General features: G+C 38.0%; 4 protein-coding genes across 6 annotated transcripts; 1 reads left to right on the top strand and 3 right to left on the bottom strand.

Annotated features, from left to right (window-relative positions):
• Positions 1–1,991: 1,991 nt before the first annotated feature.
• On the bottom strand, positions 1,992–11,698 carry LOC147306112 (chemokine-like protein TAFA-4). 2 transcript variants are annotated; one of them, XM_086278114.1, is made up of 5 exons: positions 11,292–11,693; positions 10,312–10,436; positions 8,120–8,275; positions 7,765–7,889; positions 1,992–5,707 (listed from the first exon to the last, which is right to left on the bottom strand). In XM_086278114.1, exons 2-5 carry the CDS (start codon positions 10,424–10,426, stop codon positions 5,696–5,698), a joined length of 408 nt encoding a protein of 135 aa, XP_086134240.1. In that variant the 5' UTR covers positions 10,427–10,436; positions 11,292–11,693; the 3' UTR covers positions 1,992–5,695. The 2 variants fall into 2 exon arrangements, with proteins under 2 accessions (XP_086134240.1, XP_086134239.1); XM_086278113.1 differs by lacking the exon at positions 1,992–5,707 and having other exon boundaries at positions 7,738–7,889; positions 11,292–11,698.
• Positions 11,699–12,530: 832 nt separating this feature from the next.
• LOC147306111 (NEDD8-activating enzyme E1 catalytic subunit-like) lies at positions 12,531–17,518 on the bottom strand. Of its 2 annotated transcripts, none has more exons than XM_086277978.1 (18): positions 17,443–17,518; positions 17,302–17,340; positions 16,546–16,669; positions 16,316–16,396; positions 16,112–16,194; positions 15,927–16,007; positions 15,775–15,818; positions 15,631–15,695; positions 15,214–15,369; positions 14,435–14,537; positions 14,234–14,344; positions 14,098–14,151; positions 13,715–13,751; positions 13,518–13,599; positions 13,325–13,425; positions 13,177–13,240; positions 13,026–13,080; positions 12,531–12,924 (listed from the first exon to the last, which is right to left on the bottom strand). In XM_086277978.1, the coding sequence occupies exons 1-18, from the start codon at positions 17,460–17,462 to the stop codon at positions 12,836–12,838; spliced, it is 1,389 nt and encodes a 462-aa protein (XP_086134104.1). In that variant the 5' UTR covers positions 17,463–17,518; the 3' UTR covers positions 12,531–12,835. The 2 variants fall into 2 exon arrangements, with proteins under 2 accessions (XP_086134104.1, XP_086134105.1); XM_086277979.1 differs by having other exon boundaries at positions 17,279–17,340; positions 17,443–17,481.
• Positions 17,519–18,378: 860 nt separating this feature from the next.
• LOC147306110 (PRA1 family protein 3-like) lies at positions 18,379–22,586 on the top strand. Its single transcript, XM_086277486.1, has 3 exons — positions 18,379–18,617; positions 19,513–19,730; positions 21,244–22,586. The coding sequence occupies exons 1-3, from the start codon at positions 18,436–18,438 to the stop codon at positions 21,417–21,419; spliced, it is 576 nt and encodes a 191-aa protein (XP_086133612.1). The 5' UTR covers positions 18,379–18,435; the 3' UTR covers positions 21,420–22,586.
• Positions 22,587–24,207: 1,621 nt separating this feature from the next.
• Positions 24,208–27,129, bottom strand: lmod3 (leiomodin 3 (fetal)). The gene is made up of 3 exons (XM_086277485.1): positions 26,565–27,129; positions 24,864–26,465; positions 24,208–24,669 (listed from the first exon to the last, which is right to left on the bottom strand). The coding sequence occupies exons 1-3, from the start codon at positions 26,850–26,852 to the stop codon at positions 24,622–24,624; spliced, it is 1,938 nt and encodes a 645-aa protein (XP_086133611.1). The 5' UTR covers positions 26,853–27,129; the 3' UTR covers positions 24,208–24,621.
• Positions 27,130–27,296: the final 167 nt, after the last annotated feature.

Raw genomic sequence — 27,296 nt, 5'->3', positions numbered from 1 at the left:
AACAGTGAAATGAGTTAGAATCCCCCATTCACAGTGTTGGTCCTCAAACTGATATATATATATATATATATATATATTTTTTTTTTTTATTCAGGAATAATAGTGCGCTCATATCTGCGTATCTGAAGATTTCTGTGTTTTGCATGTTTCAAAGCAGACAGTGACATAATGTGACCGTCATCCGTTGAGACAAAGGACGTGAAATGAGCAGCGACCAACTCGTCTCCGATCCTTCTCCCTGACTGCGGTGTCTTGCTGTGGGTTATTTTCCTCCCCAGCACCCTGGCCTCACCCTTATTCTTGACTTTAATGGAGAGTGACAGTAAATCACAATTACCCATACAAAACACTTTAAAAATAGTTTTGAAAATTAGGCTGTCGTGATATGAAAGCTGAACACATGGTCCTTGCTCAAGTGTGTTTTCAGTGGGGACATCATATGTCGACAGTTCAGACAGGGGATAAAGGCGCTCATTACACAGTTACACTTTTGTCCTTGTTTGCCCCTAAAATGACGATAAGATGCAAGTAAAGGGAAAAAAACTTCATTTTCTGACTCAAGCAAATATACAATGACACTATGTTTTGTTCTCTTATTATTCTAATTGTGTCTCTAAAAGAACACTTCAGACATTTTAGAAATGTGACGGCCCGCCGCCTTGGCCAGGGCCTGCTACATGGCCCTGCCCGTCCCTCTCTGTTGCCTTGCAGGTTCCTGGTAGGCTGAGTTAATTAGAGCAACCGGGAGCACCTGCTCAGTCTCCTTGGAGCATTTAAGCAGTTGCTTACTCTCTTCCTTCACTCAGCACCATGTTATTTGTTTTCTTGGCATCAGGCTTGTTACTTTAGTTTTACGCTACAAATTGACATTCACTTTACACTGAAACACTGCTGACACACTGACAATGCTGACTAACACATCTTATAAAGTTAATAATGGTTTTTGCTTTGTCTGGTTAATAAATTGGTAAACCATGATTAAAGCACTGTTTCTCACATTTATGTAAAGAGCTGGACTATGACAGAAATACACTTATTTGCTTTCTTAGATATCAACCTTAATAAATGTATTAGTGGAAGTAGTATTTAAGTATTACATTTTTCTATTATTTAAATATCTATTATCTAGTATCTAATAAATACTTAAATAAATACTAGAAAAGGCCATTGTTAGGTAAGAAAGACAACCATTTACAGCAGTGGTCAATTTAGACCACTATTTGTTCTCACCAGCATATTCCGATAGTCGAAAGGTTTTAGACCCACATTAAGTTATTTGGTGTTCCTTAATTGGTCTTAGTGTGAACTCTTGTCCATCCCTCTGTCTTAGACCTGCGATAAACTGTTGGCCTGTCAATGGTGTACCCTGCGAGTCACCCTGGGACAGCCAGGATAAACTTTTACTCCCTGTCACCCTGAACTGGATAAGGAGTTAAGGAGATGGAAAGATTTTTGAGAAACAAAATTTGACTGGCAACTTGTAATTGAGTCTTATTATCACTTGGGTTCAAGCAATGACAAAGTGAAATCCAGTAGATGATTTTTCCACCTTCCTTCTCAGAAATAAAACCTGTAAATAAGAAAGTTATACCCCCAACACAGTGCATCAGCATCACCAGTGTAATTCTCTATTCTCACTATGGGTGCATAACAGTCTATACTGCAACATGCAGCCAAGAGGCTTAAAGGCCTATACATCACACACAGCTGATAACATCAATTGTGTCCAATTAATGTTTGTTCATTAAAGTGTAATTGTTCAGCTGTCTGTTTTAATTAAGCACGAATATAATCTCTTTTGGAGATAGTATGTCTGCATAACGACACAGCAAATAGATGGAAGCTTCGAGCTGTGACCAGACTACATTGAGACCATTGCTTTAAGTCGCCTTTACTGTATAGCTGTCTCTTATTAAAGAAGGCTAATTCAGTTTACACACACACAAACACACACACTCTGCAGTTATACACAGAGAATGAGAAGTGTGTTTACATTTTTTATTATAACTGTCAACTCTAGATGAGGTGAAAGTTGTTAAAGGGGAATAGAACAGTGTTTCCATTATGTTTTTCATGAGCCCCAGGACAGTTTATTTTCTATTAGTGAACATGAACTACTGTCCCCAACAGACAGCCACAAGAGAGGAAATGTTCCCCATCACATATCATCCGGAAACTCCCATCATATAAGCTGTCAGAAACGTGTTATTTGTGAGTCTGGTTTGAATTGTGAGAATCAAGTGTAAAGAAATGTTCGAGCTTTCTCTTACTCCTTTGGAATAACATCTCAAAAGTGAGGTTACTTTTCCCCCTCATCTTGTGGCTCTTTAATCCTCTCATCTGTTATAATTTTCTGATTATTTGCCTCAGCTTTTAGAGCATTTATTTCGTGTGTGCAGCTACTCCCATCTAAGAGTGCAGATCCTATAACACCCGCCTTAATTAACTCATTTGGCTGCTTTCATTTTTATTTTGGGGGGGATGTGATTCTTGTTTAGATGGCAGGTGCCGAGAGAGCTTCGACTTAATTTGTGAAAAAGCATAGCAATAAAGTGACTGACTTTACTTTACTTATTCAGATAAGAGGTAATCAAGCAGCGCTGAAATTTCCTAAGACCCTGTGTGAGTGTGTGTATGAATCACAGTTTATCTGAGACACATCTGAGAGTTACCTAATGAATGTCACACCAGCTCCTTTGAAAATATATCAGAGAAAATAAAGCTGTGAGTGCTACTGGTATTTTAGGAATATAGGCAGAAATTTGAGGATGTGTGCTGTCACCGTTGACATAAAACCCCCTGGGGTATAAAGTACTGTTACCTACTTCAAACTTTTTTTACACTAAGTTAGTTCCTGTTGAAATTTTTAAAAACCAAATCTCTTACTTCACAAAATATGACCAAACAGTACGTGACAAAACATTATGTTACAATGTAAACTCATGACAGTTCAATCCTGTATTTTTTCTGAAAAAGTACAGATGCAGCAGATTGTAGGGATTCCCAGCAGATGTGTCTTTTTTTCCATTTTAATTCCTGGTCATTCTAAATATTTATTCACAAACAGTTCAAGAACAGTTTGGGAATTATGGAACTTTAAAAATACAATTTTATTTTAAATTCAAAAAGTACAATGTGGTTCAATGAGCAAGAACATTGAAAAGACTCCCGTGGGACTCAACCAGCTCCTTGGTTTAACTTCCAGTGATCTTTCTGTGAGTAAACTTCATTTTCAGTTCAAGCCTGAGGAGTTAAATCAGTCACTGAGAAGCATCTTTAACAAGATAGCGTTCACAATCCATATTTCTGAAGGGTTTGAGAGTAAATAAATATTTTTTGGTTTATTCCCAGAGTTTGCATCACTGAGAGAAGCGTCGGCTGTCAAAATTGAACAAAATCAAGAGTGACAAATTATTAAAAACTGTTGTGACTGGAACGATAATTTCTGTTTCTAATGCCTGAGGTAGTAGCTTCTGATTGCATATATTGTCAGTCTGACACTCCAAAACCCCCATGATACTGTGTTTACTACCACAGAATGTTTGGAGTTTTTGAGTTATACGTGCAGCTAAATTAAACAAATAAATATTGCAGATCACTGTAGGACTCTTTTGTATAGCTTGAACAAATGCACTAAATCCCAACTCGACTGTATAGTATATTCATTCAGTATAGCCATATATAACAGTTGTACAATGGATTGCATTACATTTTAAATGGTTTCTGTTATTGCACCTATAGTTTTTATACAAAAACAGTGCAAATGTTAAAGCACCATCACCCTACTTTGTCCTAACTATGTCAGACAAGTTTACAAGGTCTGCAGTTTTGTAATACTGCTGTCAGAATGGTTAAAAACTAGCCAGTGAACCTACAAAATACTCAAAAGCATATCACATTTAGAGTGATTTAGAAGAAGGGTTTTGTGTCACAAATAAAGAAATCTAAATCTCAAAATCAGAAGAATCTCAAAACGTCCCATCAGGCACATTTAAGTGCAAGCTCATGAAAAAAGAACAATTTGAGAAAGAAAGAAAGGTGGTATTCCCTAAATACCTCGATGAGATCAACATAAACATGGCATATGGAGCTCTGTATGCGACATTCATTGCTTAAGATGTATGCATATAATAATCTACATCTGGAAAGCATTGCAAAGGCCCTATGTTTCTATTCTCACTGCTATCCTCTGAATTATTTTCTTACCTATAAAAACAATTTCCAGGAAAAGAAGAAACACAAAGGAGATGAACTTTTGAACTACAGATTCCATGAGATACTACTGTCATCTAAAACCAGTAAAAAACATCCAGCGTGATTGAATACTGTATCGCTACATGATCTTAGATTTACATATTGCATCCCGTAAAATGAATTCACAGCACTGCAAGAGTTAAGGAAGAATTAAACCTGAACGCTTACAAAATAGCCAACGTGTAAACACTTGAGTTTCAGACCTTTCAGTGAAGACTCTTGTCACTACTAAAACAATAACATGTAAAATATAAATCATGCATAAACGTCTTATGTTGAGTTCAGCTGCTTTCAACTTGCAGCGGTTGTTATGCATGCAAGTCTAATGCTGGAAGTTGGAATGATTTGCAGCTACTGTATTTGTGTTTTTATTTTCATTTTTTTTGGTCCCTTCATTTCAAAGGTAAATTGCAAAGTATCTGCCTGAACTCAAGAGATAAAAGAGAGGCAATCGAGGTGGGTCCAGAAGGAATATTATTTATATAAAGAGGACAAGTGATGAAGTGGTAATAAAGGTAAACATTGTGTTGTGTTAGTGGCTACGATTTGCTTCAAGGCAGAGAACTGTCAGTGTTTCCCATCATTACTATAAGCATAGTCCCCTCCACAGGAGCACAAACAGAAACAAAAAAAAGCATGATGTAAAGACTCTCAGCAGTGAAGAAGAACCTCTTCTCTTTTCTCTCCCCTTTCTCCCCATGATTAGCATTTCAAACAGTCCTTGTTTTGCATCAGAGCTTCATGCTTGTGTGCATGCCATCACAGCCTTGCAGGTGGTGGCCCGTCCAACCAGTGGAGTCAAAAAGCAGCCTTTGTGTATGCATAGTCATGTGTGTGTGTGTGTGTGTGTGTGTGTGTGTGTGTTCGTGCCGTGTTTGAGAGAGTGTTTCTTTGTGGAAAGGGAGCGGACCTCTTATGAAACTCAGAGTAAGTTAAGAGATAGGGTTGTCTACAAATGCTATATAATAATAAATTTCTCAGAATTTGTTGGCTTCTGCTTTGAGAGAGTCACAGGCCACTGACTGGATTCACATTCTGCCTCCTGAAAATCCACAAAATCTCTTTTTAAGTGTCTGCCAGCAGACCCATCCAAACTTTGATTGAGTGCATCACAATGTGCCCAGAATATCAAGCGCAAAACACAATGATAGACTTTTGCAAAAGCTGTTCATTTGGATTGGAAAAGGTGCTGCATCATTTTATCCCAGGTCAATTGCTAATAGATTCTCTACGCCATGGCATTAACACAAACCAAAATTGTTCCAAGACAAAGCAAATTAAAATGATGATTTTCTGCAAAGCTGAGCCATATCTAATTAAATCTATATTGTTCTGTGCTCCATCTGACGGGGCATTCACTATCCTCACAGTGTAATGTTATTTAAGTTGACCGAGGCAGACCAGTATGGGCTTGCACTGATTAGCTGGAGCTTCTGTCTTGCTACCGTGTCACCTGAAAATGAAACATAAATGAAAGAAAATTACATTTTGATTTTTCTCCATCACAATGATTTCAGTACATCTGAAAAGCAAGTTAAATACTGTCGAATTTGTTCTAGTTTCAATCTATCCCTCGTTAAACTCCGCTCATTACCCCAATCATAGCTGAGTATCTGTAATGGCTTGTGAGGGATTGAATTTCTCCAAATTCTAAGAAAGCGTGTGGTGCTGCGATAAGAGAAATACTCTCTATCTCAAGAATTTGCAAACAGCTGTCAATGATGATGTAAAATTATGTTAAGTGCGCATAATTTCAATTTACTGCTTACTAAGCTATTAAGCATCCATTAGATGCAGAGAAGTGAATGAGTGAACAAGGAAGCAAATTCATTAGCGTACACTACATATTGCTGATAAAAATCTGTTTGAGACAGCTGTTAATTTCCACAGCAAAATCCACAGTGCTAAACCAGAAGTGAGCAGTGTGTTTTTATTTACTGTCTAAAGTAAAGCAGCCAGTAAAGTGTTTTAAACTGTATGCCCGATCTGTGAGCAAAAGGCTCAAAAAGCTCAGTGACAGTAACAAATGCAGGGGTTAGCAAAAAGGACAAAAGTATGTGCTTTTGTTCTATTCTGTTGGGAGTATAATCTGATGATCACATGACTTCTGTAGACAATGATCACTTTCTATATGCTGCATGTGTTCACTTTCCCTGTCTCACTATAAAATATTCTCTACTATGAATCATTTATAGAATACAGCTGATCAAAAAGGCAACTTCTGAGAATGTGCATTTTAATTATTTATTTATTTATTTGAATACAGTGGGGTTTCCTTTGGTCGTCAGATTTAATTACATGGGTTTTACTGCTTTGGTATTAGTTCACAGCTTATTTCATGTTTGTCCTCTTGGCCCCATCATTCACCAGATTATAGAATTAGGGTTTCTGAGCCCACTGTGCCTGGTGCAAGCAAAGGGGTTGATATGGGCACTGGGAGCAGTGATTATGCTTGATTCTGGAATCTTTGAGCATCAAAGGAGTGCTTACTAAAATAAAGCTTTATGATGAGCATTCACAAGTTTGTCAGACCCTGTTTGCATGAAAGTGAACAGTGAAAATGGAGAAGATTTTTTTGTGCGACTGTATTTAAGCATCTATAAATACCATGTATGAAATTAAAGTCACTATGTGTTATTTCTTTTGTAGGGCTGCTTCCACTGTGACTCTGGGTGCACCCACACTAATCTATTTTCATTTTAAAATATGTAATTTTTACAACCGCTAGGGCTCATGTCCGAACTGGTTCATTCTCTACAGAGCTGTAAATGTAGAATTTGGGAAATAATACAGAATCAGTCCGGCTGCCTTCTTTTCAAACGCTGAAGACTAGCATGGCTGGATGACTGAGAACATAGATAGACATTACAGACTCAGTTTTAGTTTGTAAATTCCAGAACTATGAATAGTCCTAAACTGGCAGAAACAATATTATAGATGTACACTTACTGAGTGGGTTTTTACATCACAAAATTAAGTCAAAATATTACAGTTAGCCCAAAATAATAGGATTTCATCCTTCATATGTTGGTTCTCCCGCAACACTAAATTGGATAAGCAGAAGAAGATGAATGGATGGATGGATGGATGGATGGATGGATGGATGGATGGATGGATGGATGGATGGATGGATGGATGGATGGATGGATGGATGGATCTTTCCTGGCTTGGTATGGCTTCCACTAAAGATGGACTAATTTTCCATTACCATATTAGGTTTGCAACAACTTTCTGTAACATTTTCATTATTGTTGGACTGATTTCATTATCAGTCAAAGCAACTTTTTGCCATTGCTTTTTCCTCTGAATCCTCTGCTTCCTGTTTACACCAGCAAAATACATATCCAGTATGTATATAACTAATCAGTGTGATACAAGTATGCATGCATTAAGTGAAATTGATTTTGTACTAAAATATTGATTTGGGTGAATAATGTTTAAAACATTGTTTTAAGATGAAAAAGTTATTGTGTCGATGTAACCTCAGACTATTGCAGGCCCTCTGCTCACCTTTGTGGTCTTCACTTTATTTCCAGAGATGCATGACCAGCCAGTGAGGTCAGGGAGGACTCTGCACTCCTCCCCCTGCAGACACGGCTCCATTTTACACCACCATTTCTGTCGCACAATAGAGGCTGGAGGGGGAGACGAACACAGCAAAAGGTCACTTTATAGACAAAAGGACTTCAAAAAAGGCCTTGTTTGGAAAAAGCATCTCAGTCAAATGTCACACTCTTATGATTCTTAAACGCCTCAGTATTAGTGGACTCCAGTGAAACTAACTCTACTCTGACCTGTAATACATGCATGTCATGAGGAAATATTTCAGTTTAAGAGAGCTGAAAGAGGGTCCTAGTAATATTACCTTCAACACAAGAGGGCAGAGCCCTTGTTGTCCCTGCTACCTGTCCTGGGAAGCAGGAGCACTTGACAGTTTGAGAGCGTTCTTCAATTTTGTTCTTGTTGCAGCAGCGATGAGCAGCAACCACTTCACAAGTCCCTGTCCTCTCCTGTGATGACCCTGAGAAAGAAATTTTGAAGGGAATGATACCAATCTTCTACGCTGAGTTTTGCGTGCAGGTTGCGGCAGCCTGGCTGATTTTAATCTTTTAAAAATGACAGAATTATAGGCAATCACTTCTAGGCTTAATGACATCTGAGATCTAATCTTTTGTTACAGTTAGAAAACAGTTTAGTTCTTTGTGATTAAACCTAATTTTGCTGTTTTTGAAGCTACAGCACCACCAAGTGGAGGAAATGCACCAGCACTCATGCACCAGGCAGGGGGATGGGGTTTCAAATGCTGCAAACATATTAGCAGCAATTATCACTATGTTCAGTAAGCTAATTTCATGTTTCACATTATCAGAAATTAGCATAATAAAGAACACGAGCAGACATTTCAAAGCAGCATCTGCATCTCTGCACAGAAATCTGCATAAAGGAATGCTGCTTTTAGGGATTATCACTGATGAGTCATTCTGCTGCACTTAAAACTGAACTTCCAGTTTAAGGGGTGCTAGAGAGCAGGAGAAACAAGCCTACAAAAAAGGCATGAATATTGCTAATTTTGAACAAAGGTGTCAGGCTGGCTCCATGGTCAACAATACCTGCAGGATTTGGAAATTCATAATTAAACGGTGTTTTAAATCAGACTACAATTAAAGCACTCATGCCAAATGCAAAATTATTCAAAACATAGAGATGGGTTTAGGGCTTAACATTGCAGTTGTTTGTGAGTGTATTTTCTTAAGTAGAAATTCATATACTTCACTGAAATGTATCCATTTTCTTCTGTACTGGACTTCTACTCCATAGCATTTCAGTCACAAATATGCCCTTTTTATTCAGCTGCATTTGTCTGACAGCTAGAGGTCAATAGTTACTTCTTTGTTACATCATATTGAATAACACTGTATAAGCTTAAAAATTAGATTCAAGTAGTGCTTCCCAATCATTTCTTCATTTGAGCCCTCACAAAAACAGTTTCTATGTGGCAGTTCAACTGTATAATTGTCTGCTTGTACCTGGTCAGATCCATGATCTGCTATCATAAAAAAAGACTAATTGTAATCTTTGTTTACATGACTATTAATGTTATAGCATAATCTTAAAATTAAATTAAATCTAATATGTTTCACAAACCACACATTTGACCACTTAGAGGGGGTCTGACCTCTAGGTTGGAAATTGGTCAAACTACAGTAGGCTGATATGGTTTAACGAATTCATAACCTCAGGAGGGAATGTTCTACAGAATCACTACTTTAGAACTCTGAAGACATACTATGAAGCTCTGTATGACATGAAAACATATTTACATCTAAAAAAAATAAAATAAAATAGCAAAAATGTTTCTCTGGATCTCGTTGCAAAAGCTTAGCCTAGTCCCAGTCTCTACACTCACAGACTCACAGGCTTTGATGCACCTTCCTGCTCAGACCGTGAGAGGTTTAGGACTGTCCCAATTTGAAATCATCAAGTAGATGGGAGCTCTCTCCTATCAGACATTTGGATCCCTTTATGCAAACTTTCCACAAGTCTGCATTTCCGCAGATTTTGAACTACCAATAGTCCAACGTGTTGGGATGTTATACCCTAACATTACAAACAACAACAACAACAAAAGACTGTAAATAGGCATTAAAAACATATACCATATAAGACTTACTTTATTTGTTTGTAATACTTTAACTTCAATTTTTCCCAATTATGCTTGTGTTAAGAGCAGAGCAAGAACTGCCTTTTCTTCTTTCTAAACGGTAAAGACTGGAAGATGTTCAAATCAGGCAGTTACTCTCTATGGCTGTTTTTGTGATGAAGAAAATAAGAATGTGAAATAGCAAGTCCCACTCACAACAGTATGAAATATTATTGTATTTGAGCATGTGCAGCCTCCAATTCCTTACCAGATGACAACAATTAAGTCTGTGAGGGTTTAGCACTCATGCCTTAGGGTGGCACTGGGCCTTTAACTGTCTACCAGACCAACACAATAGTGACCAAAAAGCCATAATGAGTTCCTCTGGGGGTGCCAATGGTCTGGTTGGGTCTTACCTGTCTTTCCTCGGGAGCTTTGGTTGCCACTGGACACAAGCTGGATGCAGAGGCTCATTATACACAAAAGGAGGAGACCCCAGTGTAATGCTTGTGTCCTTATGTTCAGCTTCATCTTCAAGTGTCTGCACAAAAAAAATATTCATGCAAACTTTAAGAGACAATTTTCATTAAACAAATTCAAAATACAATATTAAACTCTTTTGATATATTCTCACTCTGACAAGTGGTCCTCCAGATCATAGAATCTATTTGCTCGATTATGACTCTGACATCACCAAGCTAAGCCAAGGCAAATCAAAGAAATGCCAACAAAAGCCTGATGAGAGGCAGATGAGAGTAGGTCCTTGCACTCATTTCGGAGATTATCCTTTCAGCTGTGAACGGCTCTGTGTGCAAAGCTAAACACTTCCTCCAAAACAAGCTGTATTCCACATGAGGCACAGAAAAAAATAAAGTGGGACATGGACTTTTATGTCAAATTACAGCAATAAATTATACAGAGCAATGTGGCATCAAGCAATGCATCATTGCGCTAGATGGCTTGAGGCATTTTCATTCATCACTAAACCCCCTCATATAAAGTTTAAGGCTCCAATTATAGCTATTATAGCATGATTTTCATCATTGATTTAACTGTGGATTACTTTCTTAATTCATTTGTCAAGTAGACAGTTTAAAATGTTCTACAGAAAATGTGTGGGAAAAGTAAACACTACAATACCGGCAATCAGTTTTAGTTTAGTGAGGGAAATTTCCCTTTTTTCCATTTAAGTCGTGTCTTTTAATGCATCATTTCTGAAAACAAACAAACAAACAAACGAATATCTATATATTCATACACTCAACTTGTTTTTTCTTCCTGTTAGTATTTGAACCAACACTGCTAGTGATGCGATCTCACATAAACGATCTACATCAGTTTTGCTTCTGGAATTTGAATTTTTCTTGATGGATAAATTCTTAATTCACCTACTTACTTGTGCTCAGGTTACTGATGTGTATAATGAACCGCTGCTGAAGTCATCATCAGTGTCGGTGTTAAAAGCAAGCGCATCACATCGGTTCAGCGAGGTTGGTAAAGTTCGCTGCAAATGTTACTCTCCACTTTCTGAAGAGGCACGAATCAGAGCGAGAAAAGGGAAGAAGAAGGGGGGGAGCCTGCAGCTGATATAGATTACAGTCAACACACCGGCTAAGTGAAAAGCTGCACCTTCACACATCATCTGCTCTCCCCGGAGTTACACTGTACCTTTCAGCCAGGATGCGATGTGAGAGATGTGTTGCTCTGTGAACACAGCGGGACAAGCCTGTCAGCTATTCCCGTCAGGAAAATTTAATCTTAATCAAGACACAAGCCATCTGTCTCCCGAGCAATATGTGGCCACTTTCATTAGCGCCATAAGAAGCTTAAAGTGAGTATCGACATCCTGTCACACAGTGAACGGAGAGGATAAACTGCATCTGAGGAGGGCAGAGTCCTGTTTTTGTTTTATTCGTTTCCACCTTTTTTTGTCTTTTAACTAGAAAAAAAACTGTCAAATATATTATCAGGATATTATCTTCTTAGGTTTGAAGAATGTTCTTAATTAATAGGTTGCAAAGGGTAAAACATCCCACAATATATATTTATACAGTCTTTCCACGATGTTACAATGTAAACCGAGATTTAAAAAAAAAAACGGGATAGTGATTAAGATAAGAATAACGATTAAGTGGAGCAGCTATCAGTTTGTGTTTATATCAACACCATAATGAGTTTTACGGTATATGACTGTTCCTTTTTGTCGCGCAATCATTGATTTGCAAATGTTAGCCTATTGCCAGGCTATTAGTACTGCTAATAGTAGCCAATAGTAAAGAAGAGCGTGAACTCCCTTCAGTGATGAGTGTTGATGTCTTAGTTTGTCTACTACATGGGAATTTGGAAAGATATTAAGACAACAACCACTTCCATAGTTAGGGAGAGTTAAAACGTAAATAAACATACTAAACAAATTTTTGCATTTCATATGAACTTTTCAGTTGTTATAGAATTAATCATAAAACACATGACAATCCAAGTGCCTCTAGATTAAAAAGCTTAATGCACCATGTCTATATACTGTGATAGTTGTCATCTAATCCAGTTGTTAGAAATCCATCAAATTAAAACCCAGAAGCTGCCAAAGAAAATGCCATTTACTTCTAAATCAAATAAATGAGATGAAACTGTAGTCTCACATGATAATAAAACTTTATTAGAGTATAGTGCACATCATTATTTTTATTTAATTTGATGGGGAAGTAGCTACAGGGTAGGTCAACACAGGACAAACTGACAAAGTAGTAAACAACATTACTAATAGAAAAACAATGTTATTTAATGGCCATATTCATATAGCATCAACACTATCTGACAAGTGAGAACTTACTGATCATATTTACATTATTATATCAAATGTGCTACTGAAAAGTCCCAGTAACTTTGTCATGAGACCAGTTTGCATCCAGTTGCATCAGTGCTGCTTGTAGTAATGGAGGTTCAAGCTGTAAAATTGAGCTTGAAGAGGACCGTCTGGGGTGTGGTGATATCAGCTACAGCCAGTTCCTGTCCATCTGACAAGCCCAGCTCTACATCAGAAAAAAAGACTTGTTACACAAGCATGATTTACATGTTATAGATGCAACTTTTAATGGACTCTAAGAATCTGAGCTTATCAGCTTCTTATTACCTTTTAAAGTTTTGCAGAGGTTTGGCCTGGTTCGTTCTTCAATGGATTTAACAGACTAGAATAAAAATACAATCCTAGGTTACCTGTGGTGTATAATACGATACAAGTCATGAATTTTTTTTTTCCTCCCAGAATTGGTTTAATACATTACCTGCAAATACAGCGTCTTATTCTTTCCTTCCAGAGTTGTGGTGATAGCAGGGGATTTCATTTGTCTGGGAAAGAAATGAAATAAATCTTAATGCGATCATTATTTGTGTCAAAAATCCGAGAGCAGAATGTTCTTCCTGAGTACTCACAAAGAGGCGTTCTCTGTCAGGTACTCTAAAACCTCCTGTAATTTGGCAGAAGGAGGGAACTGGAGATCTTGAGGCACCTGGCTGCAAGCTGAGCAATTTTCCTGTCAATCAATGAAAATTCAGATTACACTGAATATTCTCGGTGAGCATACATTACACAGCTGGCAAAAAGCCAGTTACAGCTAAAACAAACCTTTCGCTCTGCTTCGAATGTGTAGGTGTACAGTCCATCCACGTCATTGAAGACCATGTAATTATTCAAAGGGATATAGGCGCTGGTAAAAAAAAACAACAAAAAACAATAAGAGATGTTTATGTTGAGAAAAATAGAAAAAAATATATCAACAGCTAACTACAATAAATGGCTCAAAATGTCTTTTTACAACCAACCTCGTAGCAATCTTAAAAACTTCTGTTGCACAGGCAGCTACGAAGAACAGAAACAGAAAACAAAAGAAGTGAATGAATGAAACGTGAACGAGTTAAGCTGCAAAGTTAGCATCTAAGGTTAACAAGCTACCCAAGTACAGTAGTAAATGATCACAGTGTTAAAAACTGCAGAGCAATTAGCTGTCTGTTAGCTGCAAGTCTAAATATGTTTAAAAAACCAAAACACGTTGTTTAAAAAATGTCCACCATTTTTCAAGCGCTACATCTCCCAATACCATCATTTTAACAACTGCATGTTTAATTAAGGAATGTTTGCTGCTTTTACATCACCAGACATTACAACACTTTCACTGCTACCAGCTTAAAAAGTTGGACTTTCATACCAGCAATAACAGCATTAGTCGAAGCCACAGCAGGAATGATCCTTTTCACGACACCTGTGACATAAGAAACAGATACAACTTTAATAACAATTCAAATGTAGCACAATAGAGCTGAACAAATGATTCCCAGGCTCACCTTGAGTCAGTCTGTATGTCACTCCTGTAATGTTAAACTCTGCTGCTCTTTCTTTGGATCTTTCGAACACCCACTGGATGTGCTCTGGATTGTCTCCATCTAAGCTTGTTTCTATTAGACAACCCATGTTCTTAGTATTCATTTTAACAAAGGCAGGTTATATGACGTGTTACTGGTTACCAAGTCAATATATTAGCGTACCTCCAAATGGCTTTTCTTTGGGCCATTGTAAGATTCTGGCATATTCGATGCAGTGTTCTGGCAGCCTTGGCATTGAAGCAATGGTGCACATGGGGAAATTAATCTGTGGATCACAAATGTTTATTTAATGCTATGCAAAAACGAGTCATTGAAAGGATCATTATAAGCTGTTACTATGGGCCTGGTACTATGAAGCGAATTCAGAATAGCCAGGACATATTTAGTAGTCCACTAAAGAAGAATGATTTTACAAAGATAAAAATATACCATTAGAAAGATATGAAGAGGTAAAACACATAAAACACACCGGTAAGTAAGTAAGACTTATAACAAAAATAAACTTCAAGTATCAGTAAAAGCATACGAGGATTAAAATGCGCTATGCAACACTAAGACAGCTACATTGTCAAAAACTGTTAGCTACCAGCTGTTTAACCGTTAAACCATCAGTTTAACCATTAAATCTCTATTTACCTTTACGTTTTGCTGTTTTTTATATCCTCTGAATGTAAGTGACAGTTTTCTCCAAATTAAAATAGTTCTTTTCAGCCTCAACAAACAAACAGCTGTTGCTGCAGATTGGAATATTAGGGACCACCTGTTCCCCACAACTGCTTTTTCACACCCAGACACACTCAACACAGCACCAGATGTAACTTTGTAAAAAGTTAATAGGCTGGCAGACAATTCTGTCACAGAGCACACTAAAAACAGAAAAATATATACAAATCTTTAAGGTGAAACCAGAAAATCAATATCTGTAAGAAAGGGAGCAGTACCTGTGGCGGATACAGCTCCAGAGTGCAGTCAATACATGCAGTCATTCCCGGCAGAATGACACGAGCATTTCCTTTAAAGCCCTCTGTCCCTCCATCAATGAGCGGGATGATGGAGCTAGGATCCAGGACTCCGTCTTCATAGCTCAGGAGGGAGATCTATAAAAGGTCAAATCAATCATAAATTGCACACATAAATCTGTTTTATCAGCAGAAGAGAAAGCATACACGGTGCAGCATTGACAAAGTATGACACTTTCTCATAATGTACTTAAAAATTTGAATAACACACTATTTTAATTCTTAAATAACTATTATTCCTCTCTTTCTTTTGGCTGCTCCCTTTAAGGGAGTAAAGAAAAACCTGAAGGAAAAAAAACAAAAACAAAAAACAAACTGCAACTAATTTATATTTTGTACCAGCATCCCATTCATCCAGCGTCTGGCAATGATGGAGTCCAGTCCACAAACGATGATGTGGAACTCTGAAAATAAAATAAACTATCAGGCGTCTATTTAGTAAGACCTGCTAAAGTTTACACGTTATAAGAAAAGCACACTTACGCCTGTAGAAAGACTCGTCACAGTCTTGGATCTTTTTAAAATGACTGCAGATCATTTATAAGGTGATAACATGATAGCAGCACACAGTAAATGTCATATATTGTAAACACAGTCCGTGTTGTTTTTAAAGAAAATTGTCAATAAAAGGATACGGAACAACTTTACAACCCGGGACACGGCTGTTAATAAAGTCAGCAGCCACTTCCGCCTTTGGTCGTCCAACATCGTTGGGTCTAAATAGAGACACGTCAGTTTTGATTATATATGAAACACTGTGCATAATCAGTACTTGTGTGGTATTAAACCATGGTGAAATTTAAAAAAGCTAAAAACCTACCTGAAAAGAAACTGCCTGTTGAGGTTGGACGGATCAATAGTATCCATATCAACCACGTGAATGAGGCGAAACCCAGACAAGGCCTGAAGCAAAGAAAGACTATGTAAGAACTTATTTAAACCACTAAAAAGACTTTGCATTTGTTCAATTTACACTTGATGATGAACCTTAACAAAACGTGCATTCAAGCTTGCTATTTCCTACCAGATTTTTCAGCAGCTCACAACCAAGTCCTCCTGCTCCGATCACCAGAATCTTGCATGTTTCCAACAAAAAATGCAGGGACTGGTATGAAAAAAATATTATATATTTAAAGAATGGTATTTAAGATTTTTAAAAACCCTCTAACCTCACAGTGCAGCTATAGCCTTATCTTGTTTGGCTTATTCAGTCAAATATATGAAGCATGCACATAAAAAACATTTCCATGTAACCTCAGTGCTTGGCTCAAAGTCAGGATGCGTAAATGGGCCAGGTCGCTCCAAAAACTTCTTCACATGATTCCAACGACCATCCCAATCGCAGCCACCATCTCTGTGTCCACTATCTACAGCCATTCTGGGCAAACAACACAACACAACAAGATGCACTGGACTTGTATTACAACACAATTTATGCTTACACTTCTTCTAACTTATCTCAAGACTAAAAAGAGCAGCCAAAATGAATAGGACTCTCATATTAAGAAACCTGATAGAGATAAAAGTCATAAAGCAGGTTTCAATCTACTAAAGCATTAAGATTACAGCACTTATATTTCCTGTATAGGCTTGTTGATGAACACATAATAAGTGGTCTCTATCAGTGTCTCAAGATTGCATATCCATGTTGCATTTAACTACAAGGACAGTGATTACCCAGGTGAGGGGTGATAGATATAGATAGAAAAATATAGGGGTTGCAAGAAAAATGCATGCGATATGAAGCAGACACAAGGCTGTAACAGACCGAATAGGTCTTGCAAGAAAGCTGATTTGAGCAATGCAACTTCGACCCTTGCAATAAACTCTAGACTTTAACTGGATTCACGTTTCACATGGATGATTTATAGAAACATATAATGGTGGGTTAGTAAGTCCTGCGTGCATGGTAAAATGTTTGATTTGATCATATCTGCTGGCCCAGCAGTCGCTGCTCACTTAGCAACGCAAACCTGCTGCCAGAGACCTTTATTTAGATTCGTCACTAACTTCTCAGTTAGGTCCTCTATTCGCCTTCTTTTCTTCTCCCTGAAAGAAAAAAATAAAGCTGTCTTTAGGCATGTTGGGTTGCTGACAAAGGTGCAGCATTTAACTACGTTAAAATAATAATTTCCATCAATTACGACTTACGGCTCCTCGGCATCCGCCATACTTTCAGGGTCCCATGTCCTCGATTGAGACTACTGTATTCACGAGTGTCAAAGCTGCGCCGCAGCCCCGACTCCTCACTGCGCATACAGGGATATATAATTCTCCTGGTTCAGAAATTAGGTTCCTTCCCCACACATATGTGCGTATCTGCATGTCTTTGAAGAGCCATATATAGAGATAATAATTATCCATAGGTGAATAGCAATATTCAGTGATGTCTTCTTCTCTTTCTGCGTTTCATAATTTGAACACAATTTGAGACAAAGGACATTACAAATGCCGCATTTGCCAAAGAGCGTGTACACTATTTAAAACAATGCAATATTTTTGTGGTTTTAGCCTACATTAAATCTGTTTCTTTTCCTAGTAATTATTATTATTATTATTATTATTGCTATAGCAAACAATAGAGAGAATGCACGTAGTAAAATAGAGATTAGAACTTATTAATCGACTGAGAAAAGGATGTTAAAACAGTCAGGGCCGCTGCACTGGGGAGGCAGCAAATTTTGCCCTCTCTGACCCCCTTGGTGATGTCCCTGATTACAGTGGACTCAGATAATAGAAAAACTAGAGAATTTAACTAAACACTGAAAAAACAAAATTCAGAACAGAAATATATTTAAATAAGATTATAATTATATAAATATAAAGGAAGATGACAAAACAGCAAAGCAAAAGGGATATATTGTATTAATAATTGAATTAAAATTTTTGGTATTAGGTACTAACTAATCAAAAATAAAATTATCTTTTTTTTTAATGGCACTGCTGCACTTTATAAACACAAGTCCTAAACCCGTTAACTGCCGCTGCAGACTGAGCCTCGTTTAAAGTCTCGCGAGAGCGTTTCTCTTTTCGGACTGCCACCTCCTCCAGGCCGCTGACGTGATCAGCTGACCTGTCAAAATATTACGCAGCGTGTGCTGTGGTGTTGTGTTTGTTTGCGTCGCTTAACGACACGCCGAAGATATGGCAGCCAAAATGGAGCTCGCACCCCTCAGACCGTGGGACGACTTTTTCCCCGGAACGGACCGATTCGGCAAGCCCGATTTCGGAGACTTAGCAAAGTGGAACAACAGAGTGATCAGCAATCTGATGTACTACCAGACGAATTACTTCGCCGTGGCTATGGTGGTTTTCCTCATTGTAGGGTGAGTCCTGGGTTGACAGCAGGCTAACGCAGACAGGCCAGCATCTGCTGCTCTGAGCTTAATTCTCTTGCATACCTTTTATCCACACCCATTGTGACCACACAGGCTATTTTTGTTGCATTTAGCACTGTGTTGCTATGTTTACTAATGTTTAATACGGTGAAGCTCTTTTCTATCTTTCCAGTCGTCAGATGGTCACTAGCCATATAGATGTTTTAACCTCTATTGGCCTACAAGTCCTCTCTTTCCAACATTTAAAACATTCAGAGGAAGTAAGTTTTTAGATGGCCTAAATGCTGAGCTGGTGCTTTATACTGTACGCATGTCGTACACATCCAGTAAAAACTTGTGTAAAATTAACCTTATTTAAAAGTTATGCTAAATTTGACCATCGGCCGCCCAACATTGTTGCCGTTTCCTGCATACAAGCTGCTGCTTTGAATGCAGGATGATGTAGTGGAAATCGTGAGTCGACATCCTCTTGCAGGCCTTGCCGCTTTTGGTGTACAGCAAAGTGGTAGTTACTAATTTTTGCCACCACCAGCAGGTTGTGCTGTTTAAAAGAATTTTAAATTACATATAATATGTGTCTATGTGAATTTTTGCATACACTCGTTATGAACATGAATGTCACTGTCATTTTAAGTTTTTAATAATTTCTTTGAACTGTTATATATATTTATTTATTTATTTATTTTTTAGGATGGAGTAATGATGTTTGCTGTACAATGATTCCAGTCTGGAAAAAAGAACAGTTCAAATAAATCATTACAAGCCCAGATTATCTTGACATTCATGCTAATGATGAGTGTATGTAAACTTCTTACCACAACATATATGTAGTGAAATTAATGCACAGCATTTCAGTTTCCTTTGTGTGTGTTCCAATATTCAGGTTCATGAATCCATTTGGCATGTTCCTGGGTGGAGCTGTGGTGGCACTGGTCTTTGCAGGATCAGTCTGGGCAGGAGAAAATAAGGCCACTATCAAGAACTTCAAAAGGAAGAACCCCACTCTGTTTGTCATTGGTGTCATGGTCACCAGCTACTTTCTGCTTTCACTCTGTGGTGGAGTCATGGTCTTCATCTTTGGAATCACCTTTCCTTTGCTCTGTAAGTATATTACACAAGCATTTTCCATTAATTTTGATATTCACCATGTTGGATAATTTGTCAACACCCAGCACAACACTACAAGTACACTACTTTTTGATTATAGCGTCAGTTAATTATTGTTTTTGTTTTAGCTTGGGGTTAATTAGAAATAGTTTAATTAAACAGTTTGTCCAGCAGAATGTGCTCCAAATTCAGTGGTTACTAATACTTTCAGCGCATGTAGCAGAGAAAGCATCAGTATTGAAATTCAAAAGACTCACAAGTCACCTGCTTTTTGCTCCATGGGGCATTCTAAGAAAGGAAAGGAAGCGCATCCAGGATATGCTGACTGGCCAATAACTTGTCGATCAAAAGGCATTAGCCAGTGAGCTAACGGATCTGTTGCAAACACCTGGTGCCAGATACCATACCATAACACACCTTCAGGGCCTAAAGTCAGGGCCTCAACAGATCAGCAAATGCTATTAGCCAGGTGGTCATAATGTTATGCCTGACTGCTGTGTATCTAAGAATATTTGTTAGTGTATATACAACAGAAAAATTCTGGCTATTAGAGTAGCTCTGATTGAAATCTTCCCAATAAAGATATTGTGAATTTCTTTCTAATGTTAACCTGATTTTATCTGTTACACTGGTTACTCACTTTAAAAATAAAACACAGCATATCCTGTAATTTATAATATTGGAATTAATTGAGCTCTTAGTCATTTTATATAAAAAATAGTGACTCATTCTATGATAATTAATATCATTAATAGAGCAGTTTTCCTCATAAAATCATTCCTTAGGGATTATAAAAGTATTCAGATTCTGATTAATCAAGCTTGGAATTTTCTTTGGTTCACTCACAGTTTCTTGACATTTGAAAGGGAAATGTGCTAACTTTGTTACATTAAGAACCTTTTCGAACTTCGCAACTTGTACAGACTTGAGACCGTTCCCTATAGTATATTGCTAACATCTGGCTAATGTTATGCAATGAAAACTGCCAGGGAGAGTGGCGATGAGTCACTGAAGCATTTGAACAGTATGTGCAGAATTGCTGATGCGCATTTCCTGTTGACGCTGATTGTAAAATAAAGTCAGTATTACAGGCTACTTCTCTCTAAATATTTTTAGACTCTGACCATCAGCAGAGTGGTTCAGATAATTGGTGGGTTAGGTTCCTCGAGCAAATGTAGCAGCTCTAACATTGTGGCAGACAGATGAGGCAGTTTGATTCTTCCCAGGAGGAGTGCCCACTGCTGCTTGTGTTGACTCGTTGCTATGGGTTGTTGACAGGACCACGTTTACTAGCTGATGTCATGCATTCAGTATCTGTCTGACATGGAAATAAAAGATTTACCTTTCCTAACACCTGCTTAATGTCTGCGTTTCAGGAGTATCACATTTTGTTTTGGCAATTTTCAACATGTGTTTCAGTAAAAACATTAATCTTGCTATACTTAAATGTATTCTATCCCCTCCTTACTGAAACAATATTAATAGGCTGCTCTTGTTTATCCCGTAGTAATCTTGATCCATGCCTCTTTGAGACTTCGCAACATGAAAAACAGGCTGGAGAACAAGATTGAAGGTGTTGGGCTAAAGAAGACCCCCATGGGCATCATCATGGATCTCCTGGACCAACAAGAGGAGAAAATTAATAAGATTCAGGATTTCATTGAAAACAAACTGAAGGAGTAAGAGTGCAGCCAAGAGTGTGCCAAAAGAAATCAGTGTCATACAGTATGGATTAAAGTTTCTGTAGAATTGTCTGATAAGTTCCAGTTTAAGCCCCTTATAATAATAATAATAATAAAGTTACAGATTTTTTTTCCCCTCATTCCCACTTTTTTTTTTACCCATTTTAGTTTAATATATGCTCTTACATGTTTGTGTGAGTTCACAATATCTAAGGGGTAAAGGTGAATCATGTCATTATAACAGGGTTCGCACAATCATTGTATGGATTGGATGTTGGGATCAAAGTTTTTAGCATTCCTGTGTCAAAATATGTCCACAGTGCACTTTGTTCTACACAGTAATCAAGTATTTATTCAATCCAAATAAAATAGAATGTTTGAGCTGAATAAAAAGTGATTAGATACCAGTTATATTTGTTCAAAAAAAATTCATTTCCTTTCAGTTTGCTACCTCAAAATGAGCACGTTTATCTTTATTCTCACCGAGTAGACCCAGATTACCAAAACGCACCGCTGCCACCAAGTGAACTGCTTATTAAACCGCAATAACTCCAATTTTGTCATTGCAGGAGCTTGCTTTATGAATGCTGAAAAAAGTTTGCTTCTTGCATAGACATTGTTACTTGTCCTTACTCAAAATAATAATGCAGTGTGGATATTCGATTTGTCACAAGATTTGTGCATACAGTTTCTGACTGTACACGGTGGCCTGAGTGCATCCCCTCTGTTCACAGCTATGCAATACGGAAAAATGAATGGCAAGTGCAGCTTTATCGTTTGAGTATATGTTATGTATATTTTTGTTATTTCTGATGTGTCATTATTTTAGCATGCAGAAATGTATTTTAAAAATAAATTTTCAACTGACTTTTAGCACATTTCCCTGTTCATTAGTCGACATCTCATGGAATTCTGAAAAAAGTTACAATAATTATTATTTTATACTGATATACTTATACTGATCTGTTCAGAAATGCACACTGAACGCAGTTTGTACTGCTACCTACTCAAATGTCAGTTCATTTTTAATTGGTTTGGGATGCAGCATTATGTGTGTGTGTGTGTTATATGTTTTTTGGTGACATTTCCATTCTTGAAAAGTGATGAATAGAAATAAAAATTGGCTGTCCTCTATAAAAATAAATGTAATTTGATTTACAGTGCAAAAGTCTCAAGCCATCGCTCATATCTATATTTTGCTGGGAAAATAAGAAGTGGGTGAAGCAATTTCATGAAATGTGCAAACATCAAACAAATACAGCATATGAGGTAAAAACAGAGTCTCCATCTTTCTTTTTTTTTTCTTTATGATACCTGAACACAGGCAAAATGAAAGGGTTTTTCATTAAGTAGTCTTCAGGAATAGATCTCCAGGCTTCTTGTGGGACATCCATCCAAAGCTCTTCTTTGGATGTTGGCTGCCTTTTGTTCTGTTTTCTGTCAAGATGATCCCACATGGCTTCACTAATGCTGAGGTCTGAGCTCTGGAGAGGTCAAATCATGTCTGGTACTAATTCTCTGTGTGTTTTCCTATCAAGGAGTGTTTTTGCTACATTGGTGGTGTGTTTGGAAATATTGTTGTGATAAAAAATTAAGCTGTTGCCAATCAGATGCTTTCCACATGGTAATGTATAGTGGATCAGAACCTGACAGTACTGTACTTTCCTGCATTCAAAATGAAACAAATTTGATAAGATGTTTCCATGTTTTACAGATGGCTGTAGACAGTCATGGTTGTGCCCCCTCCCACCCCCACCCTGTAGACAATGAAAGTGATTTGAACCAAATTTCACATTTAGATTCCCTGCACAAGATGTTTTGCCACTGGTTTGTAGTCCAGTTCTCGTGTAATTTTGCATACCTCAGCCTTTTCTCCCTGTCTCCCTTATTTAAGACTTCTTGACATCCACCCTTCCACTCAGAAGATACCTGATGAAGCTTCAGCAAACAGCAGATGGATCAACTGAACGGCCACATGAATGTCTCAATTCCTCTGTCAGGACTTGCCTGGATTTTTCCCCGAATCTCTTAAGAACATGAATTTTGCATGCTGTTGTAGACAGTTTTTTTTTCAGCTTCCCACTTCTTCTTTCATCCTCTGCTTGCACAATTTTAAACCAAATTATTGGTAAATGATAATATACTGGTTCTTATATACCGGTAGTGCTTTTCTACTCTGCAGGAGCACTCGAAGCACTTAATACAATTTACTATTCATCATATTCATACAAACTTTTTTGCTATACCTAAGTTCTTTTTTCTTTCACATTGACACTATGATGAACACATCCGAGAGTAAGTTGTGGTTCAGTGTCCTCTCTAAGGACACTTTGTCATGCAGCCTTGAGCAGCCAGAGATTGAACTACCGACCTTACAGTTTGTAGATGATCAGCTCAAACTGTGTTAATTTTGGCATTTTTGTTATATTCAAATAAATGGCCTTTGCAAAGTACTTTATGATGCAGACTTTGTTCCAGATAAGTCTAAAACAAAAAGTATACTGTAGGATTTTACTGAAAAAAGAGAGAGAAAAACGACTACTGAATGGCGGATTAGTGGGGGAAATAAAACCTTTGCAGATATTTATATCTTTTGAATAAACTGTCTGGGAGGCATGAATTTACTACACAGATTATATGAGTAATTTTATTTTCTATATCCAGCGCTCATTTCAGGATGAAAAAATGATCCCCTCGGGATGGATGTGCGTTACAGCTAATGGCACCTCTACAGTGACCAGTGATGTTGAATTAATTTAAAAAAACATCCCCCAGCAAAGAGTGGAAGGTTTATATTATTTAATAGCAAAATGATTAAGTCACAAACATTTAATCAAACACGCTTGCTAATTCATTTTAAGCACAAAGATTAGAGAAATTGTTGTATATGTAGACATCATGAACAAATACTGTGTGAATACACTTTTTTTTCTTAACCATGCACTGTATTCAGAAGAGCTTTCAAATTATGAAAGGGTAACACGCTTTACTGTAGAATTAATACACAATATTTGGCTGTAGTCAGTGTTCATAATTGCTGTGACTTTGCAAAGACTATATCACGTATTGAAATAAAACAGAACTAACCAGTATTTTTCTCTAGGTAATTAAAGTTCAGTAGCAATTTGTACTGTTCATGTGAAGTGACTAATACTGAGCATGTGTAATAAAAACAAATACTATGGTGAAGAAACAGCAGCGCCTTACAGGAGACTCGTTTCACTTGATTCCAGGGCTTTAGGGAGAGGCACCTGTGAGAAGCAACAAAGGAAAAGAACAGCAGGTTTAGTTTGCTTTTTAGGACAATGCATGCTCTATTAAAACACCTTCAGAAAATGAAAGTGTTATGATAAATGCTCTTCTGTTTTGTGAGCTTGAACACTGTTCCACTTTTTGAGCAATTAAAAAATGTAATTTCAGGTAATACTGATTCTAAGGTACTCACAGATTTGAGATAAGCCACGTTGCTCTTTTTGATATCATTTAGGAGCTGATCACGAGGTGTGACGTCAACCTTTGGAGGTAATCGTCTGCGAGGGACAGGTTTTAAAGACTTGATCACGTCAGTCAGATTGGCCGTTTCATCCTCATTCCCTGCACTGCCTGTATCCTTCACTTTGGGAGTCTTCCTCAGTTGAAAGCTTGCCCTCTCTGATCTTCTATCATCTCTTGGGTCCAGCTCGAATATAGGATCCCGTTTTTTTGGAGTTCTCCTCAGCTGGACATCCTTTAATGGGTTTGCTGGTTCATCACTGGGTTGTTTGGGAATGCTTTTGTGTTTGATCTTCTTCTGGGGCTCTGGTTGTTCTGTCTGGTGTTGTGTTTGCACAACAGCATTCAGCTCTGACGAGGGTGGGGCAAGTCCATGCTCCTGTAGGAATTCTATGGGTGGTATGTATCCCAGCATCTCAAGTAAACCAGGAGGTAGATTGAGACTGCTCTCATACATCTGCATCAGCTCCCTCTGCTGCTTTAGCTGTTGCTGCCTCTGCTCTTCCTTCCTCAGCTGCCTCTGACGGTCCAGATTCCTTGTTAAAATGTTGGTCACTACCATCCTGGGCCCTGGCTGTTCAAAGTGGTAGCCCATCTTCAGAAGGGTGTTGTTGGCCTTGAGCAAGCGAGAGATTTCCATCTCTGCGTGATGACCTAGCATATGCCTCTGGTTGTGAAAACGCAGCTCTGTGAGAGTCTCATTGAACTGGAGGCAGCGAATGATGGCAACGATGCCTTTGCCAGTTATGAAGTTTGACTCAATGTTTAAAGTCGTAATGCTCCGATTCTCTCGTAGCATGTTGGCTAGATTGAAAGAAATATTTTCATCGACACCAGTGTTGGCTAAACTGAATGTTTTAACATATTTATTCTTCTTCAGGGCGTTGACATAGTCCACGAGCATCTCTTTGGGAATGTTTTCTATATTGTTGAGGTTTACCTCAGTGATAGAGGGGTTGTTTTTGCGGATCTTATCAAGTGTCGACTCCAAGTTTGTATCATTTCCTGAAGGTCTTGATGTAATTTTTATATTATTGAGTGAAAGCTTCGGGATTTTCAGTTTACCTATTTTTCTCTCTTCTTTCTCTGGAAGCTTCTCATTGGGTTCGACTGTTTCTGGCTCCTCTGGAGCCTCTTGGGGAGGCAAACATTTTGTACTTTTATTTCCTTCTTTCTCTTCAGTGTTGTGTTTCAGAGCTAAGGTCTCAGTAGTCTCCTTTGTGCCTGAGAAAGGCTGACTGCCAGTTGTATTTTTTCCTGGTGCTTGTTCTGTGATATCCAGAGGCTCTGCGTGTTCATCTACATTTTCAGGTTGGACTTCAACAAGTTGCTTCGTCTCTTTCTCTCTTCCCACATCTATTATTTTGTCCTTTTCATCCCTCTCATCAACTTCTTCAACAATTTCCTCAATAATCTCCTCTATAATTTCCTCTCCAGTTTCACAATCTGCAGCTTCTTCTTCAGTGACTTCCTCTATCACTTCATACACCTCATATTTGCCACATCCTGCGTTTTCTTCTTTTTCTTTCTTTTCAGATTCCTCCCTCAAGGTTTTCTAAACAGTACATTAGGACATTAAGATTAGAACTATGACATTAATGGTATGCACCAAAAACTGAATTGTACATGAACCTTTGATAGAGTTATCTCTTACCTCACTGGGCAGGAGAGTAGCAGGCACTCTTTCTTCCTCGAGCATACGTTTAGACTCTTTCTCCCAGTAGAGGTAATCAACTAGGGATCTGTGGTCAAACGTCCCTGTCGGAGGTTTTTCTGTCTGGTCCTTCTGTCTCTGTCCTACTGGTACACTCTCATCTGGTGCAATAATAACATCCATCTCACTCTGAAGCTCCTTAAGCTCCTCAGGCGAAAGCATTGCAAGGATTTCATCCTCATCAATGTCCTCTTCGTTGAGATCCTCAAGGTCTCTGCCGTTAGACATATTTGCACTGAAGTTTTAAAGTTGTGTTTTCCTGTCGATATCAAGGCAAAACACAACTTTTTATCCAATCTCTGACTCAACACAGAGCAAACTGGGAAGCCTCTGACTTTGACTTTAGCTAGAAACCGTTTGATCCTGCCTCACGGACTAAAATAAACCCTGTGAACTACATGGAAGATATTTACAGTACCAACAGGGGAAAGACATGCTAACATTCTTTTTTCAGACCCTTCTGCCAGCTGCCCTGGTCATCACAATCTTTTGAGATGACAGTTGCTTCAGGCAAAAGGAAAACGCTGGATTGACTGCAGCAGGTGCGATGTTTTTACAGGCCTAGCGGGAGGGCTAACATGTCCCATGCAAACAGAGCTCCTCCCAGAGTTACACAACAAACAAACCATGAGCAAAAAGAGTTAGCTTGTTTTCAGGGGTTCGTTATCACAA

This window comes from Aulonocara sp. 'chitande type north' Nkhata Bay, linkage group LG20 (genome assembly GCF_057382095.1).
Source record: "Aulonocara sp. 'chitande type north' Nkhata Bay isolate Kocher_YH1m ecotype deep benthic linkage group LG20, A_spYH_male_GT1.1, whole genome shotgun sequence".
Taxonomy (NCBI): domain Eukaryota; kingdom Metazoa; phylum Chordata; class Actinopteri; order Cichliformes; family Cichlidae; genus Aulonocara; species Aulonocara sp. 'chitande type north' Nkhata Bay.
Note: the sequence above shows the minus strand (reverse complement) of the source record. Positions and strands in the feature narration are given on the sequence as shown.